General features: G+C 42.2%; 1 protein-coding gene and 1 non-coding gene across 2 annotated transcripts in view; both read left to right on the forward strand.

The window, feature by feature from the left end:
• Nucleotides 1–24370, forward strand: part of DNAH12 (dynein axonemal heavy chain 12) — a 139613-nt gene that overhangs the window by 29993 nt on the left and 85250 nt on the right. Inside the window, exons 16-27 of the mRNA XM_038772261.1 lie at nucleotides 2112–2305; nucleotides 5077–5314; nucleotides 7074–7259; nucleotides 7613–7813; nucleotides 9911–10105; nucleotides 10466–10587; nucleotides 10685–10967; nucleotides 13456–13575; nucleotides 13887–14043; nucleotides 14277–14449; nucleotides 20163–20315; nucleotides 20572–20811. Of these exons, the coding sequence (XP_038628189.1) occupies nucleotides 2112–2305; nucleotides 5077–5314; nucleotides 7074–7259; nucleotides 7613–7813; nucleotides 9911–10105; nucleotides 10466–10587; nucleotides 10685–10967; nucleotides 13456–13575; nucleotides 13887–14043; nucleotides 14277–14449; nucleotides 20163–20315; nucleotides 20572–20811 (2262 nt within the window). The remainder of the gene's footprint in view (nucleotides 1–2111; nucleotides 2306–5076; nucleotides 5315–7073; nucleotides 7260–7612; nucleotides 7814–9910; nucleotides 10106–10465; nucleotides 10588–10684; nucleotides 10968–13455; nucleotides 13576–13886; nucleotides 14044–14276; nucleotides 14450–20162; nucleotides 20316–20571; nucleotides 20812–24370) is intronic.
• Nucleotides 3191–3328, forward strand: LOC119920022. The gene has a single exon (XR_005447793.1). It is a non-coding gene; the product is annotated as a small nucleolar RNA SNORA7 (small nucleolar RNA).

Consider the following 24370-nt stretch of genomic DNA (forward strand, 5'->3'; position numbering starts at 1 on the left):
GAGATTATTGAGGAGGGGAGTAATATGCCCCGAGCGTTTCTGGACAAAGATAATCTGGGCAGCAGCATGAAGTATGGATTGAAGTGGAGAGAGACACGAGGATGGGAGATCAGAGAGAAGGCTGATGCAGTAGTCCAGACGGGATAGGATGAGAGCTTGAATGAGCAGGGTAGCGGTATGGATGGAGAAGAAAGGGCGGATCTTGGCAATGTTGCGGAGCTGAGACCGGCAGGTTTTGGTGACGGCTTGGATGTGAGGGGTGAATGAGAGAGCGGAGTCGAGGATGACACCAAGGTTGCGGGCTTGTGAGACGGGAAGGATGGTAGTGCCGTCAACAGAGATGGGAAAGTCAGGGAGAGGGCAAGGTTTGGGAGGGAAGACAAGGAGTTCAGTCTTCGACATGTTGAGCTTTAGGTGGCGGGCAGATATCCAGATGGAAATGTCCTGAAGGCAGGAGGAGATGTGAGCCTGAAGAGAGGGGGAGAGAGCAGGGGCAGAGATGTAGATCTGGGTGTCATTAGCGTAGAGATGATAGTTGAAGCCGTGGGAGCGAATGAGGTCACCAAGGGAGTGCGTGTAGATCAAGAACAGAGGGGAACCAAGCACTGAACCTTGGGGAACTCCCACAGTAAGAGGATGGGAGGGGGAGGAGGAGCCTGCAAAAGAGACTGAGAATGAACGACCGGAGAGGTAAGAGGAGAACCAGGAGAGGATGGAGTCTGTGAAGCCAAGGTCAGATAGCGTGTTGAGGAGAAGGGGGTGGTCCACAGTGTCGAAGGCAGCTGAGAGGTCGAGGAGGATTAGGACAGAGTATGAGCCGTTGGATTTGGCAAGCAGGTCATTGGTGACCTTTGAGAGGGCAGTTTCCGTGGAATGTAGGGGACGGAAGCCAGACTGGAGGTGGTTGAGGAGAGAGTTGTTGTTGAGGAATTCTAGGCAGCGTGTGTAGGCAACTCGTTCAAGGAGTTTGGAAAGGAATGGTAGGAGGGATATGGGGTGATAACTAGAAGGTGAGGTGGGGTCAAGAGAGGGTTTTTTTAGGATGGGAGAGACATGGGCATGTTTGAAGGCAGAGGGGAAGGAACCAATGGAGAGTGAGCGGTTGAAGATGGAAGTTAAGGAGGGGAGAAGGGATGGAGCGAGAGATTTGAGTAGTGGGTGAAGCAAGTAGAAGAGTGAAAGTAGGGAGATTTGGTAGAGAGCCTTGAACCTGATGGTGAGGAGTTTTTGAGTACGGAGGGCCACAGGAAGTGGAGAGGAGAGATGTGGGTCAGATGATGCTTCCAGAATTTATGTGAACTAAGCCATGGGCTAAAGACAGTCCTTTACTGAAATCATACATCAGGATTGCAAAATTGCATATCATTACTCTGGAATAATTTGGAGTCAGATATCTGTCTTCTGAGGGGATACAAGGAGAGTTTCCTATATTCTGCTTAGGGCGCTTATCTTCAGCATAAACTGATCTCAGGGTAGATGCAGCCTCTAGGTGAAGAGAGCAAATCCTGAAGTTACACCTGACATTTCTGGGTGGATAGAGACGATCTTAATCTGATTGCGTGGATTCAGTCTCCATTTGACAAGAGGAATCAGATTCCATTTTATCAGAACTGTTTGCCATTGATTGGAAAACTACGCCTCCCGATCAGAGACGATTTCCAATTCGATAAAGACTTTTTATGTTTTGTTGAACTCTGATCAGATTGAGACCCTCTCTGTAAAATGGGGGAGGGAAGAGGGAGGGTGATCTTTGTGACTGGAGATGATCCCTGTTTGGATTGAAATACCACAAAACCTGCTCCTTGGAGAAGACCTGCTCTGGAGAATGTAGTCTTTTTTGATGCATGGAAAGTAGTCAGTGGTTGTACGTAGTCCAGGCTGTTGCCTTTCTTCTTAGGCTCGTGATTGTTTTGATTGAGACTTGACCTATCAATTAATTGATGTTTAGTTGATTGGAAGTGTTGACATTTGGCCACTGATTGAAATTCTATGATTTACTCGAACACTTGCTGTGTTCAGTATTATACAGAAAAGTTCATAAAAAATATGTACTTTTATTATCTAATTTCATCTAATTTTTCATCTCCTGACAAATATTTATTTTCTTTCAGTATGTGAGTGATATAAGAGCATTGCACAGGAGAATGCAGGATGCTGAAGATGTAGTTGCTTTCATTAACAAAGAAGAGAGACTCTTCAATTGGGAAATAACAAAGTATCCAGAGCTGGATAATTTGAAAAGTAGCATGGAACCCTATCAGAAGCTATTTTCTTCTATTTTAAAGTGGCAACGCACTGAAAAACGGTAGTGACACTTCCAGTAATATGGCTAAAATGATTTTAAAAAAAGGTGAAAAGGCAGATAAATTGATAAATGGCTTTGATGTTGAATTTGTCTGAAAATGAGCAAAGTGATATATGTTTGAGATGAACCATGTCAAATGATGGAATCTCCTTCCAGGAAGACTCTGGATTGGAGGCTTGCTGTGGGCAGGGAATGTGTCTACATACTCTCTTATATTGTACTCTCCCAAGTGCTTAGTACGTGCTCTGCACACAGTAAGTGCTCAGTAAATACGATGGATTGATTGAATGAGGGATTAGCCTCAGGAAGTCTTAGTACCAAGAATCTACACCAAAGAATCAATTATAATGTATATTATCAATGAGAAGAGGCAGTGTGGAATGGTGGAAGAGGATAATTTTGGAATCTCTGCAGCAGAATTGATTATAGATTATATTATTGATCAGGGGAGGCAGCATGGTATAGTGGAAGCTGGAGGACCCAGATTGGATTCCAAGCTCTGCCACTGGCCCGCTGTGTGACATCGGGCAAGTCATTTAACTTCTCTGTGCCTGTTTTCTCATCTGCAAAATGGGGAAATGCCTTCCATTTTCTCCTACCTCCCGGGGTTGTTATGAGGACAAAATGAGATAATCTGAGAGTGTTTTGGGAGTAAAAGCACTATAGAAACTCAAGGTATTCTAGTGCTAGTGGCAGGCACAGCTTCACTTGCATCCTTTTATCCCTGCCAGTTATATCCTGCTAGAGCATGGCACAGTGAATAGGTGATAGGGGAGTAAGTGGATAGTTGGATAGGAGAGCAGCATATAGCGAGGCGCATGTGGTCTTTGCTCATGTTAGCCAACTCAAGCAGACCCAGGATTAGAACTCAGGTCTTGTGATTCCCTCCTCTCAGGGTCGCACCTGGAGAGTTTCCAGTACTCTATCAGTTTCGACTATGGGAGGGAGAGTCAAACAGAGGCCTACCCATTCCATTCCTAGCTTGGGCAGCGAATAGTGAGTGGAAGGCAATCCGCTACAAGTCAAAACTCCCCTGTGCTGGACAGCAGCAGCGTGCGAGAGAGTCGAGGGTGGAGACTTAAGTTTACTGTGCAGAAGGAGGCAATGGTAAACCACTTCCGTATTTTTCCAAGGAAACTCTATGGATACACTTCCAGAACGATTGCAGATGGAGGTGGGCCGTTCTGGGAGAGACATGTCCATGGCACCGCTATGGGTCGGAGATGACTCGACGGCATAAGACAAGACTTCTGATTCCTGGAACGGTGCTCTTCCCACTGAGCAACAGCAGGGATACCATGTTAAAAGCATTTATATTCCAATCAATCATCAATCAGTGGAATCAATGTCCTTATACTCTGCCATTTCCCCTATTTGTAATTTCTTTAAATCTCTTTTTCTCCCTCTCTAAACTGCAAGCTCCTTGTGGGCAGGGATCTGGTCTATCAACTCAGGTTGTATTGTATTCTACCAAGTGCTTTGTACGGGGCTCTACACACAGTAAGTGCTCAATAAATATCATTGATCGATTGAATGATATTTATTGAGCTAGTTTACTCTGTGCAGAGCAGGGTACTAAGTGTTTGGCAGAGTACAGTAGAGTAAGGCAGGCAAGATCTCTACTCTCAAGAAGGTTTCAGTCTAGTGGGGGAGACAGACATTGAAATAAATTACAGGTAAGGGAAACAACTGAGTGTAAGAGTATGTTCATAATTACTGTGGGGGAGGGTGTGAGGTAAGTACTTAAGTGCTTAGGAGGTGGGGACTAAGTGCATAGATGACACAGTAGGAAGGGAAAATAGTGTCGATGGGAGGGGGGTGGGGATGAGAGATTAGCCAGGGAAGGCTTCCTGGAGAAGATGTGATTTTAGTGCTGGTCTTTCAGATAAGAAGCAGCAGCGTGGCTTAATGGAAAGAGCACGGACTTGGGAGTCAGAGGTCATGGGTTCTAATCCTGCCTCTGCCACTTGTCAACTGTATGACCTTGGGCAAGTCACTTAACTTCTCTGGGCCTCAGTTATCTCATCTGTAAAATGGGGATGAAGACTGTGAACCCCATGTGGGACAACCTGATTACCTTGTATCTACTCCAGCACTTAGAACAGTGCTTGGCACATAGTAAGTGCTTAACAAATACCAACATTATTATAAGAAGCGAGATAGAGTTCTAGACAGGAGGAAGGGCAGGACGATGGAGTTATTGGTGGAAGAGACGAGAGTGAGGCACGGTGAGTAGAATTATAATGTGCATGAATTATCCAATACATGTGAATTGTTTCAGTTTTTCCACTTGATGTATTAATTTGTTTTGCAACCATCTGACTCCTCTAGAATTCAAAGAATGTATTGGTAATATACATTGGTAATTTAGTGAAGTAGCATGGTGTAATAGATAGAGATGGGCCTGGGAGTCAGAAGGTCATGGGTTCTAATCCTGGCTCCACCACTTGTTTGCCGTGTGACCTTGGCAAGTCATTTCATTTCTCTGGACCTCAGTTACTTCATTTGGAAAGTGGGAATGGAGATTGTGAGCCCCATTTGGGACAGGGACTGTGTCCAACCCAATTTGCTTGTGTCTACCCCAGCACTTAGTACAGTGCCTGGCACATAGTGAGCAAATACCATACCATACATTAACAAATATCATAATTATTATTATTATTACACAAGTTATCAATTACTCATCAAATCTCTATGGATACTGTTGCTTTTGGCAATCGATTTGTGAATTTGTTTCTTATTTTTGGGTACATGATGATTTTTCTCTCCAGGTGGATGGATGGAGCTTTCCTGGATCTCAATGGGGAAAGAATGGAGATGGAAATAGATGAATATTTTCGAGAAATTTACAAAACATTGAGGTTTTTCCAGCAAAAAGACAAGAAGGATGCACAAGAAAAGAGAAGAACAGGAAGAAGATCAATTGGAGAGGAAAAAGTTGAAAAAACCAAGGAAAATCCAATCATTACGATGTGCTCCACAGTAATAGACCAGATAAAAACCTTTAAGGTATGCCATATCCTTCTCTGAAGCATCTTTCAGATCCACCCATTCCTCCCATCCAAATCCCACTGTGGTATCTGCTCACTAGTGTCCAGCTTACTGCAACCTCCTTTGAATGGTCTATTTCAGTTTCCAATCTGCCCCGATGTCAAAGCCTTCCGACCCTGCAGCTAAAACCAATACGAGGTGATCAAATACAAGCTTCTGATTGTTGCCTTCTGAGTTCTCCCCTAGCAGGTCCACCCTCTCCCACCCCCTGCCCATCTCCAGTTAGACTCTAGCCCCCAGTCTTTGTTTCAGCCAAACTTGCCTTTTGTCTTTCATCCTCCCTCTTGCCCACAGTTTTACAAACTCCTTTCCCTGGGTGAACCTTTTTTTTCCCCCCCCCCTGATCGAGTGTACCATTGTGAAATCCCTTCTTTCTTTAAAAGTACTGTCTTGGTTCCACCTCCTCCAGGAAACATTTCCCAATTAACCTATCCCATCCTTTAACCAGTCAGCCCACTCACATTTGGAATTACTGGGGGTTTTCTGGTACCTCTTCTCTCCCCTATTGTATTGAGCTCCTTGAGAACAGTACCAATCTGTCTCTTTAATAATAATTATAATAATAATAATAAAGACAATAATCACAATAATAACTATTGTGGTAATTGTCAAGTGCTTACTGTGTGCTAATACTGGAGTAGATACATGTTACTCAGTTTGGATGCAGTACCTGTACCACATGGAGTTCACAGTCTTAAGTAGGAGGAAGAACAGGAATTTTATCCCCATTTTACAGATGAGGAGACTGAGGCAGAGAGAAGATAAGTGGCTTGCCCAAGATCAGACAGCAGGCAAATGGCAGAGCTGGGATTAGAAGCCAGGTCTTGTGATTCCCAGGCCCATGCTATTTCCCCTAGACCATGCTGCATCTCTTATATATCTCAGGGCCTTCAGTGGACACTTAATACCTTGGTGGGCATTCAGACTAACTGACTGATATATTGAGTTCAGTTCTTCCTGGTTCTGCCTCTCTTTGGGTGGTATGTGCTGTATTTCCTGTGACCTCTGACAGAGGTCAATTCAGAATCCACCCTAAAGGAACCCGCCTTATCAAGTATGATGGGAAATACTTTAAACATAGTATTAAACCTAAATTTAATACTTTCTCTGGATTATTTAAATTAAAACATAGATACAAGTAAGGTTGAAAACAGACTTGTGCTGTGAACCCCTCAGTAGTCTCTAAATGGCTGTAGAGAAGCAGCATGGCCTAGTGGATAGAGCATGGATCTGGAAGTCAGAAAGACCTGGGTTCTAATTCTGGCTCTGCCACTTGTCTGCTTTGTGACCTTGGGCAAGTCATTTAACCCTTTTGTGCCTCAGGTACCTCCTCTGTAAAATGTGGATTAAGACTGTGAGCCCCCTGTGGGATATGTCCAGTGTCCAACCTGATTAGCTGGTATATACTCCTAGCACTTAGTACAGTGTCTGGCACATAGTAACTGCATAACAGATACCATTTAAAGTATATATATGCTTTTTTTCCCCTCTCTCTCCATATATATATTGTATTGCATCCTTAGGAATAATTTTTAGAGGTTGCTAAGCACCCTGAAAATATATCAAAATTGTCTTAAATTATTCTTTTCTAAGTTAGAAAATCTAGATAAAAGTATAGAAAAAGTTAAGGAGATTGTGGTAGCTTCATCTATGAAACTTACATGTCCAAAGTTTTAGGGAAAGTGAAATTGCTTTCTTAATATCTTTTCTCAATTAGGACTATGTCCCCATAGTGTCAATACTGTGTAATCCAGGCCTGAAGACTCGTCACTGGGAGCAGCTTTCTGACATTGTAGGATTTGACTTAACTCCAGACTCTGGAAGTACTCTAAGAAAAATGTTAAAGCTGAATCTTTCACCTTACCTGGATCAATTTGAAATAATAAGTGTAGGTTCAAGTAAGGTAAGCCCAAAGATTTGTTTTCCATTGCCGTTACCTACCGAAGGATCTGGGTTGCTCTCATAAATCATACACTATGGCTGGGCCAACACTAGCCAGATATACAGGTTACTAGCTCCCAAAATATACTTTCAGGTCCAAATTTTCCATCCTATTGGTCTGTTGACTCTAGCAGTATCAGACTTATCCTTGAATTGGGTTTTTTTTGTGTGATTTATCACATCAATACAAGATATTCTTTTTGCATTTCTGTAATTATTTGGTTAGAAAAACACAGTTCAGCTAAACAGTGTGTTAGTTTTGAGAATATATTTTTAACCAGAAAAAAATACCACTATGATTTTTCTCTTTTTTAGGAATTTTCATTAGAGAAAGCTATGCACGCAATGATCAGTGTTTGGGATGATACTGCTTTTAATATAAGCCCCTATCGTGAGACAGGAATCAGTATTCTCTCTTCGGTGGATGAAATTCAGAGTACTCTCGATGATCAGATTGTAAAAACCCAAACAATGCGGGGATCACCTTTTATTAAACCATTTGAACTAGAAATCAAGGTAAATTAAAATATGAATTTCTGCCCTTTTGTTGTATTAGTATTTAGAGTTGTATTAAACATGTGCATTAATCTAAACTAGCCTGTCTTGTAAACGTAACTTTTGTTCATGGGAGACCAGTGGAATAAATCATCAGAAAATCAGTTTCAAAGAGTTAGAAGAAAGTACGTTTCTGAGGAATAAATATGGCTTTATAAAGAACAAGACCTGCTAGACTAATCTAATCCTCCTCCTATCACAGAGTGAGGTTCCTTCTAGGTCAAGTCGAAGCATTAGGTATATCCATTCTAGCTTTAGCAATTTTTTATCTTGTCCTGTAGTACGTACTTAAGACCGGGTAAATACCGTGTATAGCACCCAATTATTAAGATGGATACGTAACTAGATGAAGAGTTAAACCTAGAGCCTGGTACCTGTGGTTTAGTGTTAAGGTTGATCCTAAACCCATTTTTGTTTTGCTGCACCCAGTGCTTAGAACAGTGCTTTGCACATAATAAGCGCTTAATAAATGCCATTAAAAAAAGTCACTTCATTTAGTTTGTATATTCATTCATTCATTCAATCATATTGAGCGCTTATGGTGTGCAGAGCACTGTACTAAGCATTTATTTGGAAAGTACAATTCATACTTATGTATATATGATATGACATCATCCTGAGAGGATTAGTACCTTGGAGGTTAGTATCAGTCCTCAAAATGACTTTACTGAATTGGAGAAATATTCAGAGACAGAATTGAAGTAAAATAAAAACAAGGGCATTTAGTGAGGAAAAAATACACATCTGGAAGATGGCAAATGCTTGGTTATGTGCTTATCATGCCTAGTTTCTTGACTACTTACTGGATTGTACTCTCCCAAATGCTTCGTACAGTGCTTTATACAGAATAAGTGCACAATAAATGGCATTGATTGGACAGTACTGCTCTGGGTTGGGGGTGCAGCAGTGGTTGAAATTCTAGAGCCAGGCTTTCATTCAGTCAGTGGTATCTGTTGAGTCCTTACTGTATGCAGAGTACTCTACTAAGGACTTGGGAAAGTACAATACAACATGAATTGGAGGAGATGTTGTTATTATTGTACTCTCCCAAGCGCTTAGTACAGTGGTATGCACACAGTAAGTGCTTAGTAAATATGATTGATTTTAATAGGGTTTTGAAGGTGGGGAGAGTGGTGGATTTGAAGGGGGAAGGAGTTCCATGCCCGAGGGAGGATGTGGGCAATGGCTGGTTGCGGAAGTAGTAGCCATGCAGAGTCTCTCTCTGTCTCTCTCTCATCCTTGGAATTCCCTCACTCAAGAACAGCATTGCTACTTGTACAGTTCACACCAGTCCAGGTCAGGGTTTGCACTATTATTGCCTGCCTCCCTCAGAACCAGAACAATGCTAAGTGGTTTTGGAGATGGTGATGTCCCAGTGTTTTGAAAACACCTGTCTGCCAGGTTTGGCCGGCTCTGGAGAAACATGGTTATAGGGCAGCTGTTGAAATAACAAGAAAAGACCATAGGGAGTGAACTGCAAATGAATCCTTTTTCATTCAACCCTTGTCAGACATTTGCTGAAATGCTATGTCTTGTTCTGGGCTCTGCAATTTAAGAGGGATGGAGAGGATTTGAGGAAGTTCAGAGGAGAGCCTCAAATATTTGTAAGGTGAGATCTTTACAGAAAGGTTAAAAGAACAAGGACTATTGAAAATGGAGATGTAAAGACTTAGGAGAGACTTGCTTGCCTTTATATGAAATCATCACGCATCTTCATTGAGGATTAAAAAAAATGAAGCAACAGATTTAAACTTCAGCATAGGAAATCGTGAAAGTTAGTAAATCCTGGAATAGAGGTATGGAGGGTTTTTCTCTGCTCTTTAAACATAGGCTTTTATCTATGTGGAATGGTTTAGACTTTTCTTGCCTAGATAGCTTCTTCAAGCCCAGTTCGGTTTTGTTGTTTATCCCTGAGTTTTTTATTGGTTTTCCCAAGTCTGGTAAAATAAGAAGATGCCATTTTGCTATTTATAACTGTGAGGTTTCAAGTTAAGTGCCTTTGCTACAGTTGAAATGTTTTCATGCAACCATTCAGATGTTTTACCTTTTACTGTTAAGGCTTGGGAGGACAGTCTGATTAGAATTCAAGAAACTATTGATGAATGGCTGAAAGTGCAAGCACAATGGCTTTACCTAGAGCCCATCTTTAGTTCTGAGGATATATTGCAACAGATGCCAGAAGAGGGACGGCTCTTTCAGACTGTGGAAAGACACTGGAAGGATATCATGAAGCATTGTGCCAAAGATACGAAGGTAATATATTTACAGAATTGGAACTTTTGACTGAAGAAGAACGAGAACATTTTGGTCATTTGTAAAGCCTTGACTAAGCCGAAGTGCTTAGTGTGGTGCTCTGCACACAGTAAACACTCAATAAATGCAATTGAATGAATGAATAGGCTCCCTGTGGCTTGGTACTCAGTCTGATTTAATGTTCTTGTAGCTTTTCCCGGTGCTTAATACAGTATTTGGCACAAAGTAAGAGCTTAACAAATGGCAGAAATAATTAAATAAACAGTGGAGTCCCATTGTTTAGGCTGAGTGGAAATGGCTTATAATTTTCTCAACTTCTTGATTAATTATAAATGTGTCGATCTCTCTCACACACCACAGGTCTTTGCTGCTACTTCTTTGACAGGCTTATTGGAAAATCTTCAAAATTGCAATGAGCTTCTGGATAAAATTATGAAGGGGCTTAATGCTTACCTTGAAAAGAAACGTCTTTTCTTTCCTCGGTATGATTGGTGCTCAAGCATTTTAAAATTAAGCCATGATTTTATGCCTGTTCCACAATATGAATAACTAAACTGCCTCTCTGCATATTTTTCCTAGTTTTTTCTTCTTGTCGAATGATGAAATGTTGGAGATCTTGTCGGAGACTAAAGATCCACATAGAGTTCAGCCTCACTTGAAAAAGTGCTTCGAGGGCATTGCTAAATTGCAGTTCCTTCCCAATCTGGATATTAAGGGCATATATAGTAGTGAAGGGGAACGAGTGGAGTTGATCTCGCTTATTTCTACTTCTGAAGCTCGAGGTGCTGTGGAGAAGTGGTTGGTCCAAGTAGAAGATGTTATGCTGAAGAGCATACATGATGTGATCGCTAGATCAAGACTGGTAGGTTTCCCGGTGCTTCTACTGGGTCATTTCTTCTGTAAACGACCTATGATTGTATATCTTGAATGACAACATTTAAAAAATCTTGTCAGTTCATTCTGCTGGGTTACTTGAAAGAATACCTTGGGCTACGTTGATTATTTTTGTTACGTATACTAAATAATTAGAAGTGAGCAATTTTTATTGCAGGTTGACTTCACCTGAAAGGAAGCACTAATTCATGAAGGCACTCTCTTTTCTACCAAAATTTAATACGTTAACATCCATAGGCCCTACGTAAATGCAAGTTATCTTCAAACCACTTTAGAGATTTTTTAATCATAATCATCTGGTGACATAGGAGGTTATTTTCCCTCCTTTCTCTTTGGAGATAGGGACACTGAGGCATAATGAAGCTAAATGTCACCCAGTAAGTAAGTAGCAAAGCCATGACAATTTCCCCAGTATCAGGCCCCCCAAATTGTGTAATTTCTAGTTCATAGAGTGGCCATGTTGGCACAAGTTAAACCTAATAATAATTTGAAAGAATGTTCAGATTGTCCCGTGGGAGTTTTATGGTTGTAAGAGTATTGGATTAGTTGGCTAGCTAATGGAATGGGACTTTGCTATTAGTAATTTTTGACATGGCTTTTTTTTCTAATGGTATTTGTTAAGCGCTTACTGTGTACCAGGCACTGTTCTAAACACTGGGGTAAATACAAGCTAATCAGGTTGGACACAATTTGTGTCCCACATGGGGCTCCCAGTTTCATTACCCATTCTACAGGTGAGGTCACTGAGGTCCAGGGAAGTGAAGTGACTTGCCCAGGGTCACACAGCAGACAAGTGACAGATCCAGGATTAGAACCCAGGTCCTTCTGACTTCCGGGCCCGTGCCTTATCCAATAGGCCATCTTGCTTCTCTAAATTCTAAACGATAGAGCTGGAAAATGCTTGTGCTTGTGAAGATGGTAAATTTCATGCCAACACTGCACCCTCTTGGGCCTCCTAATTGACCTGGAAGGTGATGAGATCCCACTGCTCCCCAGGGGTACTGCCAGCTGTAAGATGATAATAATCATCATAATAATAATGATGGCATTTGTTAAGCCCTTACTATGTGCGAAGCACTGTTCTAAGCACTGAAGTAGATACAAGGTAAGCAGGTTGTCCCACGTGGGGCTCACAGTCATAATCCCCATTTTGCAGATGAGGTAACCGAGGCCCAGTGAAGGGGCTTGCCCAAGGTCACACAGCAGACCGAGCTGGGATTAGAACCCACGACTTCTGACTCCCAAGCTCTGGCTCTTTCCACTACACCATGCTGCCATGATGGAGTTTCCTGTAGAGAACAATGGACAATTTTTGAACCCCGAGACTTCAGGACCAAGAAGCTGCCCAAAGGAATTGAGTCTAGTGTGCTAGCGAGTTACTCAGTGCCACTAGCACTTTCTCTCCTCCCTGGCAGTCATGTTCCTGCTGGGGCATGAAGAGTAGTGAGTGCATAGGTGGGAAGGGGCAACAGGCTTCTAAAGGTTTTTCAAGTGTAGAACACATTTACCACCCAAGTGACCGAGTGGATAGATCACAGGTCTGGGAATCAGAAGAACTTGGGTTCTAATCCAGCTCCGCCACTTGTCTGCTGTATGACCCTGGGCAAGTCACTTAACTTCTCTGCACTTCAGTACCTCATCTGTAAAATGGGGGTTAAGACTGTGAGCCCATGTGGGACATGGACTGAGTCCAATCTGATTAGCTTGTATCTACCCCCAGCGCTTAGTACTGTGCCTGCCACATAGTAAGCACGTAACAGGTACCATGAAAAACAAAAAAAGTGGCCATGGCACATTGCCACTGCTCTGCCATGTTTGCTGTAGCCCTGTTTTGGTAGTTACTCTGATCTTTGCCACTTGCATTAGCCAGTTGTTTTTCAGATTCCTGCCTGGCCCATCCATGCCATGGAATGCCTCCATGGTTCTTCAGTTAGTAACCTTCATTACTGATGGCGTAGCCCCAGTGGGCATTCCCCTAAATGCAGAATCAGGGACCAGAATGCAGCTATCTTAGCCTTGAACTTCCCTATCCAACCTGCTGCTAGTTTGCCTGGAATCCTGGGAGAGAGCTCTGAGGCATGTGACAGTTCAGCTTCTTACCCAGGAGAGCAGCTTGGAAGAGAGGCAAGACTAAGGGGAGGGAAAGTGGTGAATTCTCTTGGTCAGTTATAGGCAGGCATGCTAATGTCAGGGCTCTCAGAGACAAGGATTGTCTGAACAGCACAATCCCTGCTAAATAAAGCTGGTACGTGACATTAGGTCTGTGCCATGCAGTCAGGCCCCAAACAGATCTTCTACTGTCAAATTACTTTAAAAAGACACTTGTCTTGGATAGAATCGTCAGAGAGCTCTATTATGCAGACACCCATAATCGTTGAAGTTTAGCACTTGGAAAAAAGAATAAATAAGACATGTGAGAGGAAAAATATGTTCTTAAAGTACATTTCATTCTTCAGGCATATGCAGAATCTGCCCGAAAAGACTGGGTTCAAGAGTGGCCGGGCCAGGTTGTGCTATGTGTTTCTCAAATGTTTTGGACTTCTGAGACTCAAGAATCTATAGCTGATAAGAAAGAGGTAAAATTGGATTTTAAATGTCCCAGCTTACTCGTTTCTTTCCAAATCACAATTACTTTTTCTTCAAAACGATTCTGAAAAAATGCTTGTAAGTACCCACTTACTGCATGGGTAAAACATCATATTGGTTTACACTGTTTGTTTCAACTCGCTGAGCTGTCCTTTCACAGACAAATTATTTTACCACAAACACATAGTCATGAATTTGAAATGGTAAAAAATACATTTAAATTGGGAATGCTCAATTTAGGGGCATGGATCATGGTTTTAAAATGCTCCATTCTCAGATTAGTTATTTTTCCTTTTTGCAGGGCTTAAAGGACTATTATAGTCTACTGCAGCTCCAGCTAAATGATATAGTAGAACTGGTAAGAGGAAAATTATCTAAGCAAACGAGGATAACTCTAGGTGCTTTGGTTACCATTGATGTCCACGCTAGAGATGTTGTCCAGGAAATGATTGAATTAGGTACGTGACTTTTTTCTTTAATTTTGATAATATGCCATTTACTCGATGCTATAAAAGCTTGAAGTCTTTGCTGTCACTTCAAAATAGAAGAAAGTATGTATTTCATTTATTTGCATCTTAGATAAATGAGAACACAACAGCATTCACATGTGCTGATATAAAGTATAATATAGATAACCAAATTTCATCATACATTTTGCTTTTTGATGGATTTTTTTTGTTTCGCTTATTAGGAGTGTCACATGACACAGATTTCCAGTGGCTAGCTCAGTTGCGATATTACTGGGAATATGAGAATGTTCGTGTTCACATCATTAACTGTAACGTAAAGTATGCCTATGAATACCTTGGCAACTCACCTCGACTCGTCATTACGCCTCTTACTGACAGATGTTATCGCACATTGGTATGTTTTAATATTATTCTGATTTAGCAGTACACAATTCTTGCAGTTGTAGTGTAGTATTTTTAGTTCCACATTCATGATTGTTTGGGAAGACAACTAAAATCATTGGAGGACTTACATAACTTATATAATTATAACATATAAAATATAGGGCTAAAATGTGGTGTACAAAAGGCCTCAACAAATGACTAATATGTTCATGCAAATATATTCTAGAAGCCCCAGAATGAATATTGAAAGAAGTTAAAAGGAAGTGAGTCATGCTAGATTTTAAAGATTCAAAATGATTCTCAAAAATGCTCATAATGCCCACTTACTGCATGGGTACAATGTCCATGTTGTCTCACACAGTTGCTTACAACTTGCTGAGAAGTTCTTTCTCAGACCAGTTATTTTACCAGATACACAAGAAGTCATGTGTACAAATGTGGTGTACAGAATGCCTCATGCAAATATATTCTGGAAGCTCCAGAATGAACATTGCAAGAAGTTAAAAGGAAGTGAGTCGTGCTAGATTTGAACAGCATTAAAAGTAACCCATGACCCATCTCATGATAAAAAGACTCTAAAATATCCCTTTGATATAGTTTTCCATCCATATCAAATAGGCAGAGATGTTTTAGCCATTCTTGCCATTTAGACAAGACATGTTGCAGTGGTATTTCTGTCTACCTCAATTTAAATGAGCCTGTGTGGAACATTAATTGTTTGAAGGCCCCACCACCTTTAAACAGCCACTGTTTGATGCTGGTAGGGAGAAAGGCTGGGTCATGGTGGAAGGAGAGAGGCACAGGAAAAAGCAAGAAAGGGAAATGGAATTAAGCGGGGAGGATAGGAGAGACCGAAAAGAACGTGGGAAGGATAGGAAGGCAAAAGGGAGAGAGAAGCAGTCAGTGGTATTTACTGAGTGCTTATTATGTGTTGAGCGCTGTACTAAGCACTTGGGAGAGTACAGCATAGCAGAGTTGGAAGACATATTCCCTGCCCATAAGGAGCTAACAGTCCAGAGGGGAAGACAGACATTAAAATAAATTACAGATATGTACGGAAGTGCTGGGGGACTGAGAGTAGGGTGAATAAAGAGTACCAATCTAAGTGAGAAGGGTGAGAGACTGGGTGATGGATGAACACAGAAATCCTGACAGAAGGAAGAGGGAGGAAACCAGAGGCCAGAGAAAGGGGGACCAAGAAATGTGAGTGAGAGATCAGAAGGAAGAGAAGATGAGACACAGAGAGAGAAAAGAAAATGTTAGGCAGTGGTGATGAGCTGGCAAGGTAGGGGAAGATCATGAGAAGGCCAGGGAGAGGAAGCAAAGACAGAAAGGTGTGACGAAGGACAGCAGAGGAGAGGCAAAGAGATGAGGGGAAAGGTGGAGGAAAAACTCACTTGTGCTCTTCCCCCCTTCCATGTCTGCCAATTCTGTTGTACTCTCCCAAGTGCTTAGTACAGTGCTCTGGACACAGTAAGCTCTCAATAAATACCACTGATTGATTGGGACTGCCTTGCCCTTCAAATCTGCTAGATGGCAGTCCTGAAAACCATCCTCCTCCAGGAGGTATTCCCTGACTAATTTCCATTGCCCCAGCTCATGTTATCCTATCAGGCACTGTTAGCCTCCTTGCATTTGTATGGGTATTGATTTATGTACCCCGTGTGTTCATTTACTTATTTTCCCATACCCTTGGCATGACCATTTCTAGCTGTGTTTTTCCTCCTGCTTTCTCTGTTGGTAAGCAACCTATGTTGGTCTTTCTCCCCATTAGATTGTATACTCCCTGAGGGAAGGGACTGTGTCTTTTACTGCTTTGTATTCTCAAGCCCTGATGTTACCCCACTGGGAACAGGACTTTGAGAATCTGGGGACATGGGTCCTCGTCCCAGTTCTTGAAGCCAGCTGATGTCAGCAAAGACTGCACCTGCATTTTGCAATATGCCGCACCCCTGCCTGCGTATTTGCTTGTTGAAGTCCGTGCCCCAGCATGTTTCCAGCAGGAATACGACTGGCGGTGATGAGAGGTTGCGAGTTGCCTTGCTCGAGCCACTACCAAAATAAGCAATTCCCCGGGGCAGGTTCTTGGTTGTGAAGTCTCGGAACTGAGGCTCACCTATCATTCTTACTGCGGGGGACTCCAGATTGTGTTTTCTGAAGCACAGGACAATGCTCTGCACATAGTAGAGGTCCCATCAATGCTGTTGATTAATCGAGTGATAGGGTGTCGGGGGGAGTGTCAGGTCAGAGTGGGAAATGAGGGGAAGAGACACAGGCAGAGGATGAGCGATAAGACAAGGGGCAAATTGTTGGAGGACAAGAAGAGACTTCAAGAAGGCAGGAAGGAAGAAGGTACAGAGATGAAAAGAAAACATCTATCTATCAAGAGTCAGGAAAACTATTTCTGCTAGCTCCTGTCTGAAAGTGAAGATTGGAAGGAGTATGGTGAAATTGCTTTTTTTCTAAGGGAGAGACTGTAACCTTGTTGTGGGCAGGGAATGTGTCTGTTTATTGTTATACTGTACTCTTCCATTCTTCCATAATGTGTGTTTTTACTTTGCACTGTGACGGATTGAATATGTGGGTTGAATGAGAGAGAGGAGTCAAGGATAACACCAAGGTTACAGGCTTATGAGACGGGAAGGATGGTGGCGTCATCTACAGTGATGGGAAAATCTGGGAGAGGACAGGCTTTGGGTGGGAAGGTAAGGAGCTCTGTTTTGGACATGTTAAGTTTGAGGTGACGGGAGGACATCCAAGTAGAGATGTCTTGAAGGCAGGAGGAGATGCGAGATCGGAGGAAGGGAGAGAGATCAGAGCTGGAAATGTAGATTTAGGAATCATTCGCATAGAGGTGGTAGTTGAAGCCATGGGAGCGAATGAGTCCTTCAAGGGAGTAGGTGTAGTTGGAGAATAGATGGGGACCCAGACCTGAACCTTGAGGGACCCCCACAGTGAGGGGGCGTGGGAGGCAGAGGAATAACCCACGAAGGAGACTGAGAATGAATGGCCAGAGAGATGAGAGAACAAGTAGAGGACAGAGTCAGTGAAGCCAAGGTTGGCTCTTTTCCAGGAGAGGGTGGTTTCCGCAGTGTTGAAGGCAGCCGAGAGGTCGAGGAGGATTAGGATGGAGTAGAAGACATTGGATTTGGCAAGAAGTAGGTCATTGGTGACCTTTGAGAGGGTGGTTTCTGTGGAGTGAAGGGGATTAAGTGCTCAATAAATAAGATTAGTTTGGTTGAATCAATGATATCTATTGAGTACTTGTGTTTGCAGAGCACTTTACTAAGATCTTGGGAGAGTACAGTACAATAGAGTTGATAGACAAGGCATTTATAGTAATATAATAGTTACAAAATAGCCAACAAGGTACTCGGTTGCATATTATAGCCCTGTTGGCACAGGCGTCAGGAAGTCATTCTACTTCTTTCTCTGCACTAGTCAGAACCTTATTACAGTACAGGGTCGAGTTTGGGTAATGACATTTCAAAAACAGTATGGAGAAACCAGAGAGAGCCCAGAGAAAAAGGACACAAAGTGATTAAAGCATTCACAAGTAGACTCTCTGAGGAGATTGTGAAGTTTCCGTCTTTGGAGATATTTAAAGGAAGAATGAACAAATGTCTGATCTGGCTGGGTTTAGTTATATAATTTCCCTGGTGGGAGGGGCTAGGCCTAATAGTATCTTGTGGTCCCTTCCATCTCTATGATTCTATAAAACCTTTAACCTATGTACTGAAGAGCTCAGTAAAATCAGGGAAATTTAGGTAAATATAAAAGCAGGAAGAAAATTGGGAGCCAGAAGAAAGTAAGAAGACCAAGGTATTGATGGCAAAGTATACAGGAGAAAAAAGTAGTTAGGTTTTAAGAATAAACTGATATGATGGCTAGTTGATAGGATGAATAAAAACACTTGAGTAAAGCAAAAACTAAGCATAAAAAATGCCTCATAGTTTTGTGTTGAGTAAATGACTCATTGTGGGCACGGAATATGTCTACCAACTTTGTTGTATTGTACTCTCCCAAGTGCTTCGAACAGTGCTCTGCACAAAGTAAGCGCTCAGTAGATGCCATTGATTGATTGATTGTCACCATAAGACTCGATATCAGTTTGGGAAGGATTTGCCAGTATCTTCCTAGGGAGCATCCTTCAGCATTTTCTCTAGACTGTAAGCTCCTTCTGGGCAGGGAACTTGTCTGTCAACTCTGTTATATTGTACTCTCCCAAGTGCTTAGTACAGTGCTCTGAACACAGTAAGTGCTTAATAAATAGCATTGATTGATTGCCTAGTAGAAAGAGTTGTGGACTGGGAATCCATGCCTTGAGACTTTGACCTGTTTTCATAATTGATTTTCTAATTTAAAATGCTCCCAGTTTCTCCAGTGTCCTAAATGCAGTGAAGATAGATGATAGATGTGATAGATATGAACCTTATTAAAAGTGCACTTCCTCCAAGAGGCCTTCCCTAACTAAGCCCTCATTTCCTCTTCTCCCTTACGCTTGGATTTTCACCCTTTATTCTCCCCACCCTCAACCCCACAACACTTATATATATATCCATAATTTATTTATATAAATGACTGCCTCTCCTCTACACTGTAAGCTCATTGTGGGCAGGGAATGTGTCTACCAACTCTTACATCGTACTTTCCCAAGTGCCTAGTACAGTACTTACACCCAGTATGCACTCAATAAATACCATTGATTGATTATTTGATACTTGTAAAGTACTTTGCCTTATATTAATGTCTGTCTCCCCCTCTAGACTATAAGCTTGTTGTGAGCAGGGAATGTGCACACAGTAACTGCTCAATAAGTATGAAAAAATGAAAAGATTATCAGAGAAAATGTTTCCATTTTTGTACATTTGCCTGTGTGTGTGTGTGTGTGTGTATATATATATATATATATACATACATACTGTGTTATGGTTTTGTCTTGTTACTCCCAACTCCCAAGTTATCAGCCTGGCAGCCACCTCTAGCACATAAGTATTTATTTTTTCCTTTCCTCAGCACTTGTGTATGTATGTCTAATCAATTGTACAGTCAATTATTTATTCAGACTATTCTCTTTCTAAGTAATTCTAAGTCTATCTTCCGTGTTAGAGTGTAAGATCCTTATGGCCAGGGAATGTGCTTCTTACTTCTGTTGTACTTTCCCAAGAATTTAGTACAGTGCATTGACTCCAGTCGATCCTTAATATTTTTATTCCTATTACATTCAGGTGAATTTGGGGCAAAAATGACGCAAATCGTACAGTAACATAGTGTAGGTTGCCACTGGAACTAGCATGATAGCAATGATAGATGCCATTTTTTTATGGTACTTAAGTGCTTGTTATGTGTCAAGCAGTGTTCTAAGTGCAGGATGCAGTCCCTGTCTCACATGGGGCTCATAATCTAAGTAGGAGAGAGAACAGATATTGAACCTCCATTTTGCAGTTGAGGAAACTGAGGCCCAGAGAAGTGAAGTGACTTGCCCAAGATCACCCAACAGGCAAGTGGTGGAGCTGGGATTAGAACCCAGGTCCTCTGGCTCCTAGGCCTGTGCTTTATCCACTAGGCCGCGCTGCTTCCCATCTGCTCCCTGTTGAGTACTGTAGTCTTTTCTGGTGAATTAAACATGATTTCAGTAATCATTTTATTATAAATGTCTCTGTTCAGTGTTTCTCAACTAAGCATAACTGAATCCTTTAAAATTATTTTATTTTTTTTGGTAGATTGGAGCCTTTTATTTAAATCTTGGAGGAGCTCCAGAAGGCCCAGCAGGCACAGGAAAAACAGAAACTACAAAGGACTTGGCTAAAGCCCTGGCTGTACAGTGTGTTGTTTTCAATTGTTCAGATGGGCTAGATTACTTAGCTATGGGAAAGGTAAATGCATGAAATGCTTGCTTCTTAAATACAAATCCGTACATGCATTTTATTGATTAAAAACAAATAACAAATTAAAAATAAAGCCCAAATTCCTATTTAAACATCAAGTGGATGTCCACACCACACTAAACAATGTGTAGTTCTCATTCTTTGGCTTATAATTTAAATTGTCATAATTAAATTATTATTTGAAGTTAACCCGTTGAACACGTCTTCTTTATTTTTAACAAAATCATCCCGTCTTTGTTTTTAGTTTTTTAAAGGACTGGCTTCTTCAGGTGCTTGGGCATGTTTTGATGAATTTAATCGAATTGAGCTGGAAGTGTTGTCTGTAGTAGCTCAGCAAATTCTTTGTATTCAGAGAGCTATTCAACTGAAGTTGGAAGTGTTTAATTTTGAAGGGACAGAATTGAAGCTGAATCCAAACTGTTTTGTAGCGATTACTATGAATCCTGGGTATGCAGGACGTTCTGAATTGCCTGACAATCTCAAGGTAATATTTTTCCCAAATAATTCAAATTTTCAAAAATGATTTATTAAACAGGTGAGGATTTATTTTGCAATGTTTGCACTTATGCCACCATTTTTTTTTTCTAGCCTGTTAACTTTGAGGCTTACCTCACAGATATCTTTCTTTGGGTTATAGATATAGATATTCTTTGGGCTGGAAGATGATGCTTCTGATGGTGAGATTTTATCAGTGTGTGCAATGTGGTGGTCATGACCAGTGCATGACTGATAACCCCTTCTGCAATGTGTGCATGTAAAGAGTGCCCCTTGCTGGACTGTTGCTATTTCCTACCCACAGTCCCTGGAACCGTTTTCATTTATCCCTCTTGGTGTGACTATCTTCCCAAAGCTTCTGCTCCACAACAGTTACCTCGTTTGTTTAAAGGGTTGCTTCATTGTATCTTCAAAAATTTTCTTCCGTTCACTGTCCTGTATGTCACCTCATTTCGGCTCGCTGTAGAGCTATTGTTTGGGTAGGGTATTATTGTCCATTAACGTCACATGTCCAGTGTGATGTGCATTACTTTGATTATAGTGGACTAACTGTGTTCTAGGCCCCCACTGTTTTTATGTATCTGTCTTACCACTTGGTGTTACGTACTGCATGGAGGCAGCACTGGTAGAGTTGCTTTAGAAATCGGGTTATCAGTCCGTAGTACTTTGCAGATTCAGAAAAATGGTTCATAGTCAATCAGTGGTATTTATTGAACACTAACGGTGTTCAGAGCACTGTGCTAAACATGCTCACAGTCATCTTCATTTCTGATAATAATAATAATTATTATTATTATGGTATTTAAGGGCTTACTCTGTGCCAGGCACTGTACTAAGTGCTTGGGTGGATACGAGAAAATCCAGTTGGACACAGTCCCTGTCCCAAGTGGGGCTCACAGTCTCAATCACCATTTTACAGATGAGGGAACTGAGTCACAGAGAAGTGAAGTGACTTGCCCAAGGTCACACAGCAGACAAGTGGCAGAGCCGAGATTAGAACCCATGGCCTTCTGACTCCCAGCCCATGCTGTATCCATTACACCATGCTGCTTCTTTCTCTGTGTGTGCTTTTATGGTCCAGTGATTGGTGTATAGTTGCTCCTCAATTAATAATTTAATTTAAGGCTTTGGGATGATATTCCTAGCTTGTCAAGTTGAAAGAGTTTCCCAGAAGGTAGGAATTGCATTCTAACACCAGCAGCGTGGCGTAGTGGATAGAGCACGGGCCTAGGAGTCAGAAGGTAATGGGTTCTAATCCCGGCTCCGCCACTTATCTGCTGTGTGACCTTAGGCAAGTCACTTCACTTCTCTGTACCTCAGTTCCCTCATCTGTAAAATGGAAAATAAGACTGATCACTATGTGGGACAGGGACTGTGTCCAAAGCAATTTGATTGTATCCACCCCATCACTTAGTACAGTGCCTGGCACACAGTAAGCACTTAACAAATACCATAATAATAATTATTATTAGCTCCAGAGTTATTGTTCCATCCTTGGACATTGCTATTGAACTTCCTTTCCTTTCCCCTCCCTCCGACATTCTGTCCCTACCTCTACTCCCCACCTTTTGGAAATGCAACAGTAGAATGCATTTACTTGCAACAGTAGTGGGTAGGTGAGTTGCCCTGTGGCAAGTACCTCCTGATCATGCCATAGTCACCTGAAAATTGGTTTTGAAAGCTTGGCTGAGAACCCAGTTCTTCTCCCGATCCTGATAATCCCAAGAGTTAGCTCTCTCTAAATTGTAAGCGTATTATAGGCAGGGAACTGGTCTGCTAATTCTGTTGTATTGTACTCTTTCAAGCATGTCGTACAGTGCTCTGCACACAGTAATCACTCAATAGATGCCATTGATTGATTGATTGAAGAAGAAATGGAGTTAGAGGTAGTGGGCGTCATCTGGGAAAACGAAAGGGTAAAGGGTCCAGCTCCACAAATGATCAGGAGAGGATATGAAGCACCTCCTCAGATCTGTGATCTTGTCATCCCTTTCCCTCCCAAGATGTGCCTTGATCGGGGGGGGGGGGGACACATGACTACCTAACCTTCTACCATCTGTTAAATCCCTCTCCAGTCCCCCATAGATCCAGACTATCTTTCTTCCCCACGGCTCCTACATCCGCACCCTCCTCTCACCTCCTGCGATCCTAATCTCTGTCCAAATCTTCCACTCCCTGTCACTTGGATTGCCCCTCATCCATGCAACTCCTAGATCTCATGCAATTCCCCCAGTTCCATGTCCCTAGCCTCCCTGGCTCATCTTCTACTCCACAGCTCCCAACCCACCGTGCTCGTTCTAACTCCATATTAAGCACTTAGTACAGTGCTCTGCACACAGTAAGTGCTCAATAAATACGATTGAATGAATGAACTCACCCCTGGCAGACCCTTCTGCCCCATGCCTGCAGCTTCCAATTTTGTCTATTACCCGTACCCTATTGGCTGAACAGGTCCAGGCTTGTCAGATTGGAGGGTTAAGTGCTGTTGGGGAAGTTACATTTTCCCCATCCTTGCAACTGCTGACTCTAGTCAGTCTTTGTGGCATCTGGCCCTAGGCCATTTTCTTCCCTTTCCTGTCCCCCTCGCCACCACCCCCCCAAAAAAAAATCCCCATAGCTCCTGACTCCAATCCATTCCTTTTTTCTCTGTCATGGTCAACCTCTAGGTAACTCCCAACCCTCTGTGCCTGACCCTGTCTGATATGCTAACCCAGTGTGTCTGACCTCATTCATCCCTTGGCTCAGAATGAGCTGGAAACCCAGGGATCAGGGGTGGCGGCGGCGGATGAATTAGCACCAGAAAGAACATCATGAGGGAGTTTAAAAAAAAAAGAAAAAAGGAAGTCAAATATTGGCATCCCATGTGGAAAGAAGGGACATTTCCCAGCAATGACATTGACCTTCGACAGTGAAAAGATCATCTCCCTTTCCATGCTGACTCAACCCTAATGATGGTCAGACCTTTGCTACAGACCTGAATCTGGTTGGTTCAACCTTCCCAACATCGCTAAAATTTGCCTTTTCGTCTCCATCCAAACCACTACCATGTTAATCTAAGCACTTATCCTATCCTGTCTTGATTACTGCAGCAGCCTCCTTGCCTCCTGTCTCTCCCCACTCCAGTCCTTACTTCACTCTGCTCCTAGGATCATTTTTCTGCAAAAAAGTTCAGTCCATGTTTCCCCAGTCCTCAAGAACCTTCAGTGGTTGCCCATCTACCTCTGCATCAAACAGAAACTCCTTTCCGTAGGCAATGAAACACTCAATCACCTTGCCACCTCCCACTTTACCTCGCTGTTTTCTTATTACAACCTAGCCCTACACACTTGTCTCCTCTAATGCTAACCTACTCACTGCACCTCAATCTTGTCCATCTCATTGCTGACCTCTCACCCATGTCCTGCGTCTGTCCTGAAACGCTCTCCCTCTTCATATTTGATAGTCGCTCTCCTCACCTTCAAAACGTTATTGAAGGCATATCTTATCTCTGGCTAGACCCTCATTTCTTCTTCTCCCACTACCTTCTGCAATGGCCTTGCACTTGGATT

The sequence above is a fragment of the Tachyglossus aculeatus genome, chromosome X1, assembly GCF_015852505.1.
Source record: "Tachyglossus aculeatus isolate mTacAcu1 chromosome X1, mTacAcu1.pri, whole genome shotgun sequence".
Taxonomy (NCBI): domain Eukaryota; kingdom Metazoa; phylum Chordata; class Mammalia; order Monotremata; family Tachyglossidae; genus Tachyglossus; species Tachyglossus aculeatus.